Raw genomic sequence first — 18,091 nt, forward strand, 5'->3', positions numbered from 1 at the left:
CGAATAATGGTTAAAAATTGTTATTTTTCTGTGCACGCAAACAATATGCGCTTTTGATGCCTCCCAGCACGTCAAATTGATGTTGTGCCAATTCAATATATGGATAATAATTCGGCCACGATGAATGTGAAGGTTCTGTTGAATTGTCATGAATTTTGATTGTAAGCCGTGTGCATGCATTCCACTATGTAGGTCAATCTACTATCTGATTCATGTTATAAATAGCGCTGGGGGACTGTGCTATAAAAGCATCGTTTTGGTCTAGTTTGAGACCAGAGCATTGAAACGTTTTTCTTTGTTAAAATGAGTGATAAATATAGCTCCATGGGCTATTCTGATAGTAATCATTGTTGTATAGTGTTTGTTCAGTAACAGAGGTCTCTGACTGTCTCTCTCTAGCTCTTAAGTAAACAGAAACTGGTTTATTAAAGAACCGGAGAGATGGGGAGACCCCTGTTACTGAACAGACACTCTAGTCTAGTCTATAGCAATGATTACTGTCAGAATACACAGCTTTAACCTTTAAACCCATACATACAGTATCACTTAAGGTACCTTTCCACTGTACAGTGTACAGTATCAGTTTATTCCATAAGTAATAAGTATATACATTTTCCTCTCCATGGATTTGATCAGTGCATGTGCACTGCAGGCTTTTTCTGTTGTTTCTACGCGTTGTCCTTATACGCACTCGGCAAGCATTTTTGATTAATCTCGCTTCAAGAGCACTCAATTTTCTACATTGTTGGCCAAGAAGGATGCTGGCACTAGTCTGTTCTATCTCTTTGTGTCCTGTGTCCCTCACTCCACCCATACAGGCAGAGATTTCAAATAGGGGTGAATCAAGGACATGTGTGCATGCTGCCGACGCCCTCAGAAACAGGATTATTGACAGTAGATGAGGTTTAGATGGGGCATGCTACAGGTGCTGTGCTGTGCTGTGCATGCTCATATACTGTAAGTAAGTAAGTAAGTACATTTTATTTATAGAGCACATTTCACAGACATCAGTCACAAAGTGCTTCACAACAATAAAAGCAAAACACATCAATAGTAACAATAGTAATATTAATAATAAGAATACGAATATGTGTGTGCACACGTCATGGCCCGGGCTGCATTTCCTGCTTTACTGATTGAGGTTAGTCAAGTGTTAGTCAGTGTTTCCCATACAGTGGGTAATTTTTATTCTTCATGTGTAAATGTACTGTTTTTGGTTTCCTACATTTGACCCCCCCCCCCCCCATCAAATTAATCGATAATCAATCAATTTGGTCATGTCATTATATGGGAAATGTTACATTAAAAAAGGTGAAATAGTGAAAATAGCTGTGGTGTCTCATCGGTATGTGTGAGCTATTATCACCATTCTTGCAAAAACACTGTTCTGCAATCAAGTATCAGATATAAAAAATATATATAAAAAAACATGCTTCTCATTAAATCGAAAAAGTAGAATTAAATGGTAAAAAAGTAAATAATGGATAGTTGCAGCCCTAAACAATAGTCCCCTGAACAATAGTCCACAGATTATTGGCGTGTGGATTCACAAGAGAAGACATTCAATTAACACAGTGGAGCTGACCCCCACAAAACAGAAGCAGATGCACACGCAGGCAGCCAGCTCCTCTGCCTGCTCCTCGCTATACTCTTTATTTGTTGTATACAGTATGTGCATGCTTGGGTTGTGTGTGTGTGTGTGTGTGTGTGTGTGTGTGTGTGTGTGTGTGTGTGTGCATGTGCATGCTTGTGTGCGTGTGTGCATGCTTGTGTGTGTCCATGTCGTGCCATACTGCACCGCGCCCTGTTTTGTGGATGTGATGTGATGCGTTGCAAAGTGCCGGCCAAAGGTGATTCTTTCTCTGTCACTGCCCTTTTATCGTTTCCACGCGAAGGGAGGGAAGGATTAAGGAAGGTCGGACTCGGTTGAAAGGAAGGCAGACAGACAGGCAGGCAGAGCAGCGAAAAGAATTGGAGAGAATTGTAGCAAGCAGTGGGATAGCCAGTCAGGCGACAAACATGCAACCCTACACTTTGCCTGTGTTGTAGCCCCCCCCCCATACTCCATCTAGTATAGCCTCTGCCATCTCTCCAGAGAATCCAGCCTTCTAACATCCTGCAACCTGTCTCCTAAACCCACCTCCTCCTTTCCTCTGTCTGTCTGTCCCACTTAGACCCCTACCAACATGTTTTTCTTTTGCTGTGCTGCCCCTGTGCCAGCATGCCCTCCAGTGCCAGCCCCCCCCCCCCCCCCCCCCCCCCCCGAATTGTTCAACCCTATTAGCATCTGCCTCTCTCCCCAACATCTCAACCCCCACTCCCCGCCCTCACCCCCTGCTGCCCTCATTCTGCCCACTTTGTCCTCTCTTTGTTCGCAGTGACAGCCGCTCATCACTGGCACCGCCGCTGTCTCTGCATGTGTCTGCGTATTCCCCCGGTGCACACGCATGTTCTTACAGAGACAAGCTCACCGCGAGCAGATTATGTCCATCGCTCATTGAGGGGGATTTGTGTCACATATCTTAAACGGAATGAATATAACATGTATAAGTCGCAATAAATAAAATAATACTACATTCTGTAAATACGTATTAGTCCCGCCAGCAGGCCCTACGACTGTGTATTAGTCCCGCCAGCAGGCCCTACGACTGTGCTATTCATACCAATCTGAATTCAACTGCCATCATTGCCATTCTAGAGCCTCATGCTTTCACTGGTAGGGCCAACAATTAGTCATTAGTTCTCGAATTGGGTATGTGTTGCTATATTAATCTTAGAGCCCAAAAAAGAAACACAGAAACATATCAGTTTGTGGGTAGTTTGGTGTTTTGCAAATCAGCACATACATGCATATAAAATCATGAATGTTTTCAGAGCTTTTCAAAGAAGTAACCCTGAATCTAGCACACATTGTTTGAGTCCATGCTACTGTACAACACTCCCCCCACACGCCCACTCACTCATTGTGGACTCGCCTTCTTTCCAATAACCCGTGGTTGCACATTTCCCTGTCCCTTGTGACTGCAGATCCCCTCTCCCCATTCCTTCCCCTCCACACACACACATGCACACAGTCACAAGAACACGCACGCACGCACGCATGCACGCACGCACGCACGCACGCACGCACGCACGCACGCACGCACGCACGCACGCATTCAAAAAGCATTACCCATGCATGGACACACGCACATACTCAGGGACAGACACATATTCATGTAACGCACATTCCCAAATAAATGCACAGAGACAGACACAGTCATCATTAAACGCATGTGCACTCTCACACACATGCTCGCACGCACCTATGGCACACATGCACTCACACACGCACGCACATGTCACACACGCACGTGACACACACAGGGCCAGATGAGGGTAATCTTGGCACTAGCTCTTGCACTGAGCACCACAGGGGGGTTGGCATCATCAGGAAATTCTACAAGGCTAGTCACGAAACAGCGCCTCACTCACACACGCACATTCAGCAAAAACACTGTCGCTTTTTTTCATAAGGACACACACACACACACACACACACACACACACATCCCTTCTTAAAAGCTTGTGTGATTTGTTGTGTTGTGTCCATGATTTTTCAGAGAGAGAGACAGAGGGAAACAGGCAGAGAGAAATATCCTACTTGAGGAAGCATTTAATAGATTGAGAGAGGGATGAAGAGAGGTGTGTGTGTGTGTGTGTGTGTGTGTGTGTGTGTGTGTGTGTGTGTGTGTGTGTGTGTGTGTGTGTGTGTGTGTGTGTGTGTGTGTGTGTGTGTGTGTGTGTGTGTGTGTGTGTGTGTGTGTGTGTGTGTGTGTGTGTGTGTGCGCGTGCGCGCACGTGCGCGCGCTATTCAGATAGAGGAGCTATCTTTCTTTTGTAAATCCATGATCCGTCTCATCAGATCACTCGATTAAACCAAATGTCAAACCCTAATCTTTCTTAATCCGTTGGGCACCTAAATAAAAAACCCTTCCTTCAGTATCTTGCATTGCAGTGCAATGAATTGTCACAGAAATGCATTGTGTGTCTCTGTTTTATTCTCTTTATCAGCCATTATCTTATGATATTTAGTCGACTAAAACTAGACACTAAAACATTCCAGGTGGCTAAAATGTGACTAAAACTAAATTAAAACTATTCAAGTCTATAACTGAAACTAAAATCAAAATTTGCTGTCAAAATCAACACTGATGTGAAGGACCCCAAATGAACACATATTTGGCCGCAGTACCCCAATCTGAAAAGATGTGGTGCCGAAGATCCCCATACAAGATTTGTGCTGTTAAAATGTTTCTATATTCTGAAATGTACTAAAAAAACTCAACTCTCAGTTGAGAGCTTGTAGATCTGCTGTTTTCAAACTGCCAAATGTATAGAGTTAAAGTGGTTCAACTGATTTTGGTATAAATTATTTTAACTCATTTAGCTGGGGAGACCCCCTGAAACCCCCTCAAGGACCCCTGGGACAGTTTATCTGGGGAGTGGGGACCCCCTGAAACCCCCTCAAGGACCCCTGGGACAGTTTGGGGACCACCGTTGTACAGAACATGTCATAGTAAATGAACCAAAGACGTGTCCAGTGTCACTGGACTCTGTCCACCAAAACACGTTAGCGTCACGTCATGTAAAAAGCTATATGACATGTTTTGGTGACATTCAAGCTACAGGTGTGTGTGTGTGTGTGTGTGTGTGTGTGTGTGTGTGTGTGTGTGTGTGTGTGTGTGTGTGTGTGTGTGTGTGTGTGTGTGTGTGTGTGTGTGTGTGTGTGTGTGTGTGTGTGTGTGTGTGTGTGTGTGTGTGTGTGTGTGTGTGTGTGTTTGCGAGTTGACGAGAATGGTGATATAGTTGGCTGGAGATAGGGTTCAGTTTGTAGGAATTTTGATTATGTTAGCCAAGTTTCAACTAGAATTATGTTGCATAGACACAGTAGTGTGTGTGCGTGCAGTGCATGTGTGTGACTGTGTGTGTATGCGTTAACGTGCATGCCAGTGTGTTTTGCAGCTGGCGACCCTGCATGCCTGTTTTGGTCAGTTTTAGGTCTTTTGTTGTAGTTCAGTGAATGTATTTGTTTGAGAGCGTGAGGGCATGCCGTGTGTGTGTGTGTGTGTGTGTGTGTGTGTGTGTGTGTGTGTGTGTGTGTGTGTGTGTGTGTGTGTGTGTGTGTGTGTGTGTGTGTGTGTGTGTGTGTGTGTGTGTGTGTGTGTGTGTGTGTGTGTGTGTGTGTGTGTGTGTGTGTGTGTGTGTGTGTGTGTGTGCACGCGACCGCGTGTGTGCGTGAGAAAGAGGGGTGCATGTTCGTGACAGTGACCCACTTCTGGTGTTTTGGATGAGCCAGACGGGTCACGGCAGCTGCACCCGGGAGCAGTGGAGTGCAGGAGAGAGAGAGAGGGAGGGATGGAGGAGGAGAGAGGAAGAGCAGTGGAGTGCAGGAGAGAGAGAGGGAGGGATGGAGGAGGAGAGAGAGGAAGAGGAGCAGTGGAGTGCAGGAGAGAGAGAGAGAGGGATGGAGGAGGAGAGAGAGGAAGAGGAGCAGTGGAGTGCAGGAGAGAGAGAGAGAGGGATGGAGGAGGAGAGAGAGGAAGAGGAGCAGTGGAGTGCAGGAGAGAGAGAGAGAGGGATGGAGGAGGAGAGAGAGGAAGAGGAGCAGTGGAGTGCAGGAGAGAGAGAGGGAGGGATGGAGGAGGAGAGAGAGGAAGAGGAGCAGTGGAGTGCAGGAGAGAGAGAGAGAGGGAGGGATGGAGGAGGAGAGAGAGGAAGAGGAGCAGTGGAGTGCAGGAGAGAGAGAGGGAGGGATGGAGGAGGAGAGAGAGGAAGAGGAGCAGTGGAGTGCAGGAGAGAGAGAGGGAGGGATGGATGGAGGAGGAGAGAGGAAGAGGAGCAGTGGAGTGCAGGAGAGAGAGAGGGAGGGATGGAGGAGGAGAGAGAGGAAGAGGAGCAGTGGAGTGCAGGAGAGAGAGAGGGAGGGATGGAGGAGGAGAGAGAGGAAGAGGAGCAGTGGAGTGCAGGAGAGAGAGAGAGAGGGAGGGATGGAGGAGGAGAGAGAGGAAGAGGAGCAGAGACGGCCAGTGTTTATTTTAGTTTAGTCATAGTCTTTTGGATAAAATTCCATTTAGTATTAGTCACACTTTCGTCGCCTGAAATGTTTTAGTACGTGTTCCACATACACACGCTCACGCACACACATCGCACGCATGCACAATCTTACACACTGCCAGCTTAAAAAGGCTTTCCCTAAATGAATGATAGGTCTTATATTCTGACAAATCAGAATAGACTCTTCACCTCCCATTAAGCTTACCCCAGATCAGTGCAGAGACCCCCCTGAATCAGGCCACAGTAGTAGTCTCATCTTTGTTGCAGGTAGAACTACTTGAAGTTCAAATAAGGGACACCCAGGCGGCCGTCCCTTATTTGTCTTGGAAATAAGGGCCGGCCAGCCCAGTCACACATATACTATGTGTAAATATGATCTCTCTCTCTCTTCCACCTGATCCCCTGCCCATTCATCAATAGTTCAGTGTCTATAGTACCTCTAGTCTGAACAAAAGCCAAATCAAATATGATGTAAAATCTTAAGTAAAAATAAACTTTACATTTTTGTACATTTCATTTGTGTACTCATCGCATTCAGTAGTCATTCAGTTGTGAGAACTTACACTTGGAAAAGAGTATAGGCTATTTATTGATTGATTGAATACTTTATTAAAATGCTTTGGGCCAATCCCCGCCTAGGCTTTTTTCCATTGTGGTCCTCTACATAATATCGAAATCGGTCAGAATCAGTATCGGCAGATATGACCCTGCAAATAATCGGAGATCGGATATCAGTCATAATTTCATAATCGTGCACCCCTACTTTATTCCGAACTGAAGTGAATTGAGTTGACTTGACTTGACAAAAGTGAGAATACTGTATGAGAGGGAGGGAGTGAGAGAATTTAAAACTGGAAGGATGAAAACACCTCCTCTCATCTTCTCCCTTCATGTATTCATTATTTATTCATTATTTCAGTTTAAGGTCAGATGAAGCCAGCTGTACGTGCAGGAGGGTGCTAGGTGGTTGTCGTACTGCAGGAGGGTGCTAGGTGGTTGTCGTACTGCAGGGGGGTGCTAGGTGGTTGTCGTACTGCAGGAGGGTGCTAGGTGGTTGTCGTACTGCAGGAGGGTGCTAGGTGGTTGTCGTACTGCAGGAGGGTGCTAGGTGGTTGTCGTACTGCAGGAGGGTGCTAGGTGGTTGTCGTACTGCAGGGGGGTGCTATAGGTGAGGGATGCATACGTTTGTTAGACATACCAACAGTCCTACAGTTATTAGTCCGACAACACTTTCGCTCCCGACATGCGCTGCGGGTTAAAACTAACCCGTGCTGCGGGTTAAACATCACACCTGTCTGTGTGAAGTGAGTGGTGCTCTTATCATCATACATTGATTGATTGATTGATTGATTGATTGATTGATTGACATTGATTGTATTAACAGTTTGCAGAATTACAGTACATTTCAAGCACAACTCAATACAAAAACTGTTAACACTCCCAACGCGGATCGCGTATCAATACGTTATCAATTAATCAAACGTCGGGTGCGGATCACGTATCAATACGTTTCAATCACTTTTTTATAGCATACTTTCATTCATCTTTTTACCCACCCGGACAATGAAGAACCATCGCCCTATCATTGCTGCTTAGTCCCGCTCACGTGATCAGAAAAAAAAACCAAAAAAAAAAAAACCCCTCCACTCCTGAAAACAGGAGGGCGGACCGCTTTACGTGTATAAACCAGTGTAGAATGGCTGCGCCCATGCCGATGTAGCCCGTGTGTGAAAAGAATCATATTTCACCTAACCTCGCCTCACCAGGCTTTCCTCCACCTATTGGCTTTTATACTCGATTCCCCCCTCCCCTCCTGTTTCTCCTGCAGGAGGAGAGCCTTGCGAGACGGGGGTCTCGGAAAAAAACATACGGAACGCTGTTACGCTGCCTAACACATGATCTGCAGATTCTGCACCAGATCGGCAACACACATGGACAGATGCATGTTTACTTCTTCATACTGTAGCGACCAAACGATCCCCGAGCCTACAATACTACGAACTAACAAACGAACCACAGTATCGAGGGGCCGGCATGACAACAGACAGTCTACCGTTGGTGGATCACGTATCGCCATGCAGAGCCGTCATAATCGGAGATCGCTCAGACGTGTGATTGTAACGCTTTTTTATTCATTATAATTGTAGTGATAAGACCGCAATGAACGCGTCGGGGACGTAATCGACCCGGGTGTAATGTATAACGAACTTTTCCGCGACCTAAACCGTGGTGTTGTCATCTGTGGAAGTCATTTTTTCCTTCTCGTCGACATCACAGCCGGGTGACGCTTTTTTCCCCCTCCATCGCCCCCAAGCTGCATGCCCATAGCCTGGCTTGGCCAGCCTCATAGCGGGGATTCACTGAAGATTCTTCCCCGGAGGAAACATCAGTGAACCCTCGCTATGAGTCTGGCCGTGCCAGGCTAGCATGCCCAGGCATGTTCCCCTACACTAGCTTGAAAAACAAAATCAGCTGATGACAACGCGTCTCACCGTTATACTATAGTTCTGAACCGAACGGTGGAATGGGACTTTTTATAGCCGTACGGATCAAGACTTTTGCTGCCCAATGTGCCCATGACCCCCCCCCAATGTTACTGCGATCAAAACAATGAAAGCAGTGAGATAGATTAGGCGAGGCGGCAATCATCATCAAAAAGAAAGCATAGTTATGAAGGTTTATAGTCAGACATTGACAGGCAGATATAACAATAAACACAATAAATATGCTATACATCCTATACATCGAATGAAAGCCCTGAATGTGTACTTTTACGAGGAAAAGAGTAAACATTGATCCCATGTACAGTTTGTCATAAATTGGATACTGGGTGGATGCACATTGCGCCCACCAGATATAACTGCAGAGAAGACATGGACCCGAACTCAATATTCACAAAATAAGGCCTATAGCGACATATAAATACTATATACCGTATGAAACAGAAGACTCTCTGCTTTCATAAGGAAAAAAATTGTACTGTAATAATAAAAATCACACCCCTGTGAAGTGAGCGGTGCAACTGTTCTCTACAGTTGCACCGCGCAACTATAAAGAACAGTTGCACCGCTCACTTCACAGGGGTGTGATTTTTATTATTACAGTAGAAGTTTACAGACCAAACTGTAAATAAAAGGTTTACATGACTTTCTGTCTCAGTCCGTATATAGCGAGCTGTAGTGAATAAGTACAGAACAGTTGCAACGCTCACTTCACAGGGGTGTGATTTTTATTATTACAGTAGAAGTTTACAGACCAAACTGTAAATAAAAGGTTTACATGACTTTCTGCCTCAGTCCGTATATAGCGAGCTGTAGTGAATAAGTAGAGAAGTAGAGTTGCACTGCTCACTTCACAGGGGTGTGATTTTTTTATTATTACAGTACAATTTTTTTCCTTATGAAAGCAGAGAGTCTTCTGTTTCATACGGTATATAGTATTTATATGTCGCTATAGGCCTTATTTTGTGAATATTGAGGAGTTCACGTCCATGTCTTCTCTGAAGTTATCTGGTGGGCACAAGCTGCATTCAATAACCAATTACTGTCTAACTGTAGATGGGATCAATGTTTACTGTTTTCCTCGTAAAAGTACACATTCAGGGCTTTCATTCGGTGTATAGGATGTATAGGATATTTATTGGGTTCAATTTTATATCTGCCTGTCAATGTCTCTGACTTTAAACCATCCATAACTCTGCTCGCTGTTCAAGATAACCACTTCCAGGCAAATGCAGGTGTTGCAAAAAGGTCAATATCTCCAGAATGGAACATGGTAAAATCAAAACGTATTTTTTTAATTGAAGTGGACAAGTTCAGCTTTCTTTTGATGTAGGCGTGTGATTCTCGCTATAAGAGAACATTTTACTGTGGGCCCCCGAACAAGGCCTTTGTGCAATGTTAAACGGCAGCAACATCCAAATAGGCCTGTTGAGATCTTCCAGCAATCAAAGTGTTAACTGTGGACGACACCATACAGCATTACACTTGTTTACAATAGGGTGCACCATTTTCAATTCATCAGAACAATTATAGACGTACAAATATACACTTAGTATATAGCCAAAAACAGGAAATCATCATAAAAGGAGGTAAAAAGGGTAAAAACATATACAGTGAGGTGAAAATATCACGTATATGGTATTTGCCGATATCTCATTTGGCTGACCAGTTAGTTTTCCGTGGTTACTGCGCCTTAGTTTTGTATAGGACAGCATTTACTATTCATAATGGATAGTTGTTATTCTAAAGTGTTAGCCTTTTTTCATGGTTCTTGCCATTTCAATTTCATCAAGGCCTGCCTGCCGGATGGAAACTTTGTCCAAAACTGTTACTTTTCAGAAAATGTAAAATATAGTATCTAATGTGACGTACAGTTGGGTGCCACCGATATTGTCCCTTATTATTTGCCCCATTTAGGCCTGACCTCAAAATTTAAAAAAATCCTTCTAAATCCTCCAGTTTTCTGAAATAAATATTTTCACGATTTTTCAAAAATAGCAGACCTACAAGCTCGTAGCGCGCCACTCGGTGGCGCGCTATTATGCGTGCCTGCTTGTGTGTGTGTGTGTGTGTGTGTGTGTGTGTGTGTGTGTGTGTGTGTGTGTGTGTGTGTGTGTGTGTGTGTGTGTGTGTGTGTGTGTGTGTGTGTGTGTGTGTGTGTGTGTGTGTGTGTGTGTGTGCATGTGAGTTGTGGAGATACAACACTTTTTTTAAATTTAAATGTAGCTTTTATAAGTCACAATTTCCACATTCTTTGGTGTGTTTTTTTTAATACCCACAAGCCAAGGGAGCACACCTGCTCCACATTCAGATGCAGGAGTCAGACAGCGGAAGAGCTAGTATACGTACACTCACGCACTAGTCTGGGCAGTGGTGGAAAGTAGCTAAATACATTTACTTAAGTACTGTACTTAAGTACAATTCTGAGGTATTTGTACTTTACTTGAGTATTTCCATTTACCAATACTTTTATTCTACTCTACTACATCTCAGAGGCAAATATTGTACTTTTACTCCACTACATTTATTTATGAAAACTTGAGTTACTAGTTAATTTGTAGATTATTATTACAAAAACACGAACTACTTAGGCCTGTATATAGGCCTACATTTTGGGCATTTGAAAATAGATTTTTATACATTAGAAAACTTGAAATGGGACATTCTGCATATGAGTATCCTTTTATTTTTTGATACCAATACTTTTGTACTTTTACTCAAGTGCATTTAGAATTCAGAACTTTTACTTGTAGTAGAGTATTTCTAGAGTGCAGTATTGATACGTTTACTTACCACGTACGTAAAACATATGAGTATATTTGTTCCACCACCGCACGGAGGATAGTGTGCATGGAGAGATGTTAACCTGAAGGACAGCCCGTGGCCGTGACCTGGCCTGACCTTGTCGTGTGGTTGCGCCCGTTTTGACAAAAGCACAAATGAGCCTCAGTTCAGTGTGTGGTTTTTGAGTGCTAAGTGAATGTGTCAGTGCCTGCGGCTGTATAGGGCTCTCTCCCTGCGGGCCCAACTCACGGTCACAGTAACACACAATCCACTGGTGGCAGACACCCCGCCCCCAGGGCTCGTCTGTTTGGACGGCTGTACTCTGTGTGTGCGTGCTTTGTTTGCATGGCAGCTGATGCATTGCGTGTGTGTGTGTGATTGCGTGTGTGTGTGTGTGTGTGTGTGTGTGTGTGTGTGTGTGTGTGTGTGTGTGTGTGTGTGTGTGTGTGTGTGTGTGTGTGTGTGTGTGTGTGTGTGTGTGTGTGTGTGTGTGTGTGTGTGTGTGTGTGTGTGTGTGTGTGTGTGTGTGTGTGTGTGTGTGTGAGCTTATATGTGAGTTTCCTGTCTGCTGGAAGTAAAGATGCTTATGTAACTGTAGGTCTGCATGGCAATGTCTGCTCTCGTGTGTGTGTGTGTCTCTATCCCTCGCTTGCTCACTCTCCATGTTTGTGTTTAGTGTGAGGACTGTGTGTGTGTGTGTGTGTGTGTGTCTCCCTCTATCCCTCGCTTGCTCACTCTCCATGTTTGTGTTTAGTGTGAGGACTGTGTGTGTGTGTGTGTGTGTGTGTGTGTGTGTGTGTGTCTCCCTCTATCCCTCGCTTGCTCACTCTCCATGTTTGTGTTTAGTGTGAGGACTGTGTGCTTGTGCTTCATGTGCATGAAGCACATGCAGTGCACATGGGCGTGTGTTTATGCATGCCTGCTTGTGTGTGTGTGTGTGTGTGTGTGTGTGCATGTGAGTTGTGGAGATACAAATAAAGGGAGCGGCACACAACATGTCAGGGTTGACCTGAGGGTTAACTGTGTCTCCACAAGGACTTGATGCACGCACGCACGCACGCACGCACGCACGCACGCACGCACGCACGCACGCACGCACGCACGCACGCACGCACGCACGCACGCACACACACAGATGCAGACTTTGTACTTCCAAGTTCCATGCCGTATTCCAGCCTGAAGGAATCGTTAAGACATCTGCACAATAAAAAACCTCTCAGTCAAAATACCAAAAATACACACACATACTCACGCACGCACACACTCTCTCTGAATGTGTGTGTAGTCTTGACAGGGACAGAGCAGACAAAGAGAGACAGCGATGGGCAGTGTAGCGTCCAGGTGAGACGCTTTTGATTGATTGATTGATTGAATAGTTTATTAGACAGAATGTATAAACAGCAACAGAGTACAGTCAAACACTCAGTCCAAAAGGGATAGCACCAAAAACAACAGTCCCTGCGGTCACACAGCGGCGTCTGGCTCATATCATGTGACGCCTGTCAATCACATGTCAGTGGGACTACTGTCATGTCTTTGTCTGCTGCTGCGTGCTTGTCTGGCTCGGTCCATTCATTCAGTCAATCATGCAAGCATTCTGTCTTCAGGCCTCGCTTATCACTACTTAACAGCAGTGTCGTGCTCAGTAAATGGCAGATCTACAAGCTTACAACGTGTCACGAAGGTGACACGTTGTGAGCTTGTAGATCTGCTATTTACAGCATGCAACACCATGCAGCGTGCAGCTATAAGTATAAATCAGGCTTACCCCCCCACCCCCCTCCCTGTGTCCTTCATCTATATCAGAATCACATCTGTCTTTTCGCTCAGACAATGTGGCCCCCCGTGGATCGATTTAAGACACAAAAGGTTTTTAGAAGAAGGGTTATCTTTCATTTGCCCTTTTTCGTCTACCTCTTTGTCACAATTCTATTTATCTTTTAGTGGATCTGTCTTGTGTTTTGCACAGCTGGGGTGGAATCGTGTTTGGAATTACTTGTTTTTCCTCTCTGTCCTCTATACCAGTTAAGGGCGGGGCTTGCTATCTGGGGGGAAAAATGGCAAACAATAACTGAATACATGATTATATTATGATTAGTCTAAAGTTGGTGTTAGTGTACTTTCTCTGTGATTAAAAATGTTTCTGACATGATTTTAATTGTCCTGATGCTGTAATGTCCCACCCGTCTGGCATGGCAAGCTGCGTGAAATAAACAAACAAATTAGCTTGGATTAAGATCTTGCCCTTGGCCTGATCTTTCCTCCATCCATACTCCTATGGGTGGAGGTGGAGGATGGAGAGAGAGAAAACAGAAAATAAATAATTAGTCACACCAACAGCTTCCTCTCAGTGACTGTGTGTTGTTGCCATTTGTTTACAAGTCTCTCTCGTCTTGTTTTACGAACGGGGCCCGCGCCACGCCGAGATGGGATGAGCTGTCAACATGTCATGCAAGCATCAGCTGAGGCTCGCCATGCTGGAGATTAATGCTCTGGGATCCCTATTAAAGCTCAGAGGAGGGATGGATGGATGGATGGAGTCTCTGGAAGAGAGAGGGAGGATGGGAGGGATGTGTCCAATTAGGGAGGTGCTTTTTAAGAGGCAAAACCAGAATGTTAGTGTGTGTGTGTGTGTGTGTGTGTGTGTGTGTGTGTGTGTGTGTGTGTGTGTGTGTGTGTGTGTGTGTGTGTGTGTGTGTGTGTGTGTGTGTGTGTGTGTGTGTGTGTGTGTGTGTGTGTGTGTGTGTGTGTGTGTGTGTGCGTGCGTGCGTGTTTGCACGTGCGCATGAACTCTACAGCTCTAAAGTGCTGGCAGACAGAGATGTGTCATATGTAATGTATGCTAATCTCTCAAGAACAGATTCTGTGCTACACTACCAAATTCAAAGGAAACAAACAGCAAAGGGTGCTGTTTTTTTTTTTTGCCGATGGGTTCCCAGATTGTATGAATGCCAACCTTATCATTGACTTTGTGACGTGTGTATATATTTGACCCTCCAGATGGAGCGCAGTGAGAAGACGTGTCATTACTGTGGAGTCAGCTACCTCATCCTCCACGAGTTCCACCAACTCCAGACCAGGCTGGCTGCGGCCGAGGCCGAGCTCCAGGGCCAGAGAGAGGCTGCCGGGCGGGAGAAGGCCCAGCGAGAGGCACTGGAGCTGGGCAGGGTGGAGTGGGAGAAGGCCCAGCGAGAGGCACTGGAGCTGGGCAGGGTGGAGTGGGAGAAGGCCCAGCGAGAGGCACTGGAGCTGGGCAGGCTGGAGTGGGAGAAGGCCCTGCGTCTGGAGACGGAGGAGAGAGAGAGACGCCTAGCAGGAGAACTAGAAGAGAGAAACCAGGAGGTGGAAAGAACGCTGAGGTCGGAGCTTGAATGCCGGGAAGCCACGACGGAAGCGCTGGAGAAAGGGCTTGAAGAAAGAGAGAGACTGCTGAGAGGAGAGAGGAGGCAGAGAGAAGGACTGGAGAGGAGGAGTGAGGAGAGAGAGAAAGTGTGGGGTGACGCACTTCAAAAGGCCAATAAAGAATTGGACGATCAGAGAAAATGCCTGCAACAGCTGGAGAGGAGGTGAGAGGTGTGTGTGTGTGTGTGTGTGTGTGTGTGTGTGTGTGTGTGTGTGTGTGTGTGTGTGTGTGTGTGTGTGTGTGTGTGTGTGTGTGTGTGTGTGTGTGTGTGTGTGTGTGTGTGTGTGTGTGTGTGTGTGTGTGTGTGTGTGTGTGTGTGTGTGAGAGAAATCTGAAATGATCTCTAATACCAGGCTTTTATGTCTGCAATTATCCTATATGAGTCATGCTTCTCTCTCTCTCTCACACACACACACAAACATTTGTGGTGTCTCTCTCCCAGGAGTGCATTTATTGTCCTGTCTGCCTGTGTATCTCTTGACGTAAATCCTGCATGATTATATATTTGCTGTCGTCTTCAACACACCAAGGCCATGCAGACGTAATACAGTGTTTAATGGATACGCCTCGTAACCTTGGAAAAATCAACTTGTATGCGTGTCATTTCACAGAGATATGGTATGCTTTTCTTATAACATTTGCAGAGCAGAGCAGACGCAATAGAACGAAATTCCTTTGCACTTTCTCTCCGTGTGACAAAATATTGTGATTCGCACCAGGTTCAATTGGCTTCTGTAAGATATACTTGCCGTTTGCTGTTTGTATTCTTCCTAGTAATGATACCAGTAAGCGTGCACGCATCCGCCTGGGTGAAGGCAGACTGCTGGGCGAGCGCTGGCGCTTTGGCATGGAATTAATTCTGTACTGACCATTATATGGAGCGTGTCTTGTGTGTACAGGGTTTGATGAGGTCAGATCAACATATGGAATGTCAGAACAGGTCAGCTCCATATATGGAGATCTAAGGGTGGCAGCGGGGGCAGTGTCTTTCTTTAGTGTACAGGGTTTAATGGTGTCTGGCCATATATGGAGTGTGTCTTGAGTGTACAGGGTTTGATGAGGTCAGATCAACATATGGAATGTCAGAACAGGTCAGCTCCATATATGGAGATCTAAGGGTGGTAGCGGGGGCAGTGTCTTGAGTGTACAGGGTTTGATGAGGTCAGATGAGGTCAGATCAACATGGAATGAATTCTGTATTGGCCATATATGGAGCCATTGGTGCGTGTCACGAGGCATGGCGGACTGACTGACAGGTTTTTCAGGTTTTCATAGTAAACCTGCGACATACTGCAGTTACCACCTGCTATTTTATTACTCATTTTTGTTCGCTCACTTGCCTCCATTCATCATGTTAATTTGTTATGGCCCTAATTAATAAAATATATGACGTATAAAATAATATATACAATTCTGAGTGACGCCTTGTGAGCTTGTAGATCTGCTATTTACGGCATGCAAAACCATGCAGTACTCAAATGTTTTACTTGGAATACTTACTAGTGGAGTTCAAAATGTACTTGAGTAAAAGAACAAAAGTATTGGCATCAAAATGTACTTACCCAGCGACATTAAGGCCTGATGCAATCCATTGCTTGACACATTTTTTTCTTTAAATGTTGGCCACATACATAATCTATTTGAGGTTTGGGGACTATTCATTAATTCAGCATGAAGACTAAAGCATTGTAAATACATATGCTCAAGCGTGGATCCCTGTAAGTCAGACTCGGAGCTGACGTGAAAACGAGCGGACTCTACGCCCAAAGTCACGGCCAAAAAAAAGATGAATTCCACACGTAACGTAGAAATGCTCGGAAATCACAGGTCACAAACTGCATGGTGAATCTGGCCCATTGTCTGCATTGTCATCCTTCAGCCTGTCATTTGAGTTCCGCTCTATGGAAAGGCTGCTGGCAGGAAGAAGACATGACAACGTTAAAGTCAGCAAATGCAATTGATACAAAACATTTGGTAACCTGATGATTATGGCCATGTGGCCACTTATAGCCGCAGCCTCCATGCTATGAGTGGAATGAATCAATGAGCAAGCCCCTTGCCAGAAGTTACGTAAGAATATCGACCAAACTGATGATCCTAAATATTTCCCATCCTTCCCCGAAGCGCTCTTTAAGTGTTGCCTGGCAACAAATACAAATTCTCACCAGAGAGTCACTAGGTTTTTGAATAGAGTCCTTATAAGGTCATATATGAGGAGGCAGGAAAAGAGTGTGTGTGTGTGTGTGTGTGTGTGTGTGTGTGTGTGTGTGTGTGTGTGTGTGTGTGTGTGTGTGTGTGTGTGTGTGTGTGTGTGTGTGTGTGTGTGTGTGTGTGTGTGTGTGTGTGTGTGTGTGTGTGTGTGCACGGTGTGTAGACTTAGGCGTACTGTAAACAAGGAAGCCGGCGGTTGATGTGTTGTGGCGGTTTCACACTTCCACAAACAACCACAGGCCATCATACTACGCACTGGCCAGACACAACAACTGCATGGCTTGTGTGTGTGTGTGTGTGTGCATGCGTGTGTGCGGCAGAGAGAGAAAGAGGGGGTATAGCTGTAGTCATAACAGGACATAGATGAGAGGAGAAATGCCTGTGTGTCTACGTATATCTGCATACATATAATCCTGGCCGTTCATTGTCTCCACCAGGCCGAAGGCATGGGGACAGAGTATGTTTTGCACTCCGTCCGTGTGTCCGTCCGTCCGTCCTTCCGTCCGTCCGTTACCAGCTAATCTCCGGCACCGTTAACCCGGTCGATGCCAAACTTTGCACACACACTCCCTGGATGCCAACGATGAACCTCTGCCCCACATTTTCCAGAACGGCCTGTTATAGCGCCACCATGAGGCAGCTTTTCAAATTTTTTACCTAAAACTGCACCGATCTGCGTGAAACGTTGCATGCACACTCCCTAGAGGCCAAGGACAAAGCTTTGACCTGCATTTTCCGCATCTGCCTTTTATAGCGCCACCAGGAGGCCGACTTTTGTAAAACACATTTTTTTATATTACTCCTCCAGATTCTGTCCAAATATCTCACAAATCGTTACACAGTATCTCTATGGTCATGTGCTCGAGTCGGATCTGTCCGATATTTCATATTCCATCCTAATTGGCTATAATTGGCTTTCACAGTTTGCAAGATTGCAAAGCCTCAAATCATGAACGCAGCATGCAATTTACGTGAAATCTTTCACACATTTTCTTACTAGGCTGAGGAATATATCCCACCCTTTTCACATTGGCCTGTTATAGCACCACCAACAGGTTGATTTTTGCAAAACACATTTTTGGAACAAAATGCCTCA

The 18,091-nt window shown here is 45.3% G+C and overlaps 1 protein-coding gene across 1 annotated transcript in view; it reads left to right on the forward strand.

Annotated features, from left to right (window-relative positions):
• The window catches only part of lekr1 (Leucine-, glutamate- and lysine-rich protein 1), a 208,077-nt gene that overhangs the window by 48,948 nt on the left and 141,038 nt on the right, over positions 1–18,091 (forward strand). Inside the window, exon 4 of the mRNA XM_079514064.1 lies at positions 14,382–14,947. Within this exon, the coding sequence (XP_079370190.1) occupies positions 14,382–14,947 (566 nt within the window). The remainder of the gene's footprint in view (positions 1–14,381; positions 14,948–18,091) is intronic.

Source organism: Electrona antarctica, assembly GCF_951216825.1.
Source record: "Electrona antarctica genome assembly, chromosome: 11".
Lineage (NCBI taxonomy): Eukaryota > Metazoa > Chordata > Actinopteri > Myctophiformes > Myctophidae > Electrona > Electrona antarctica.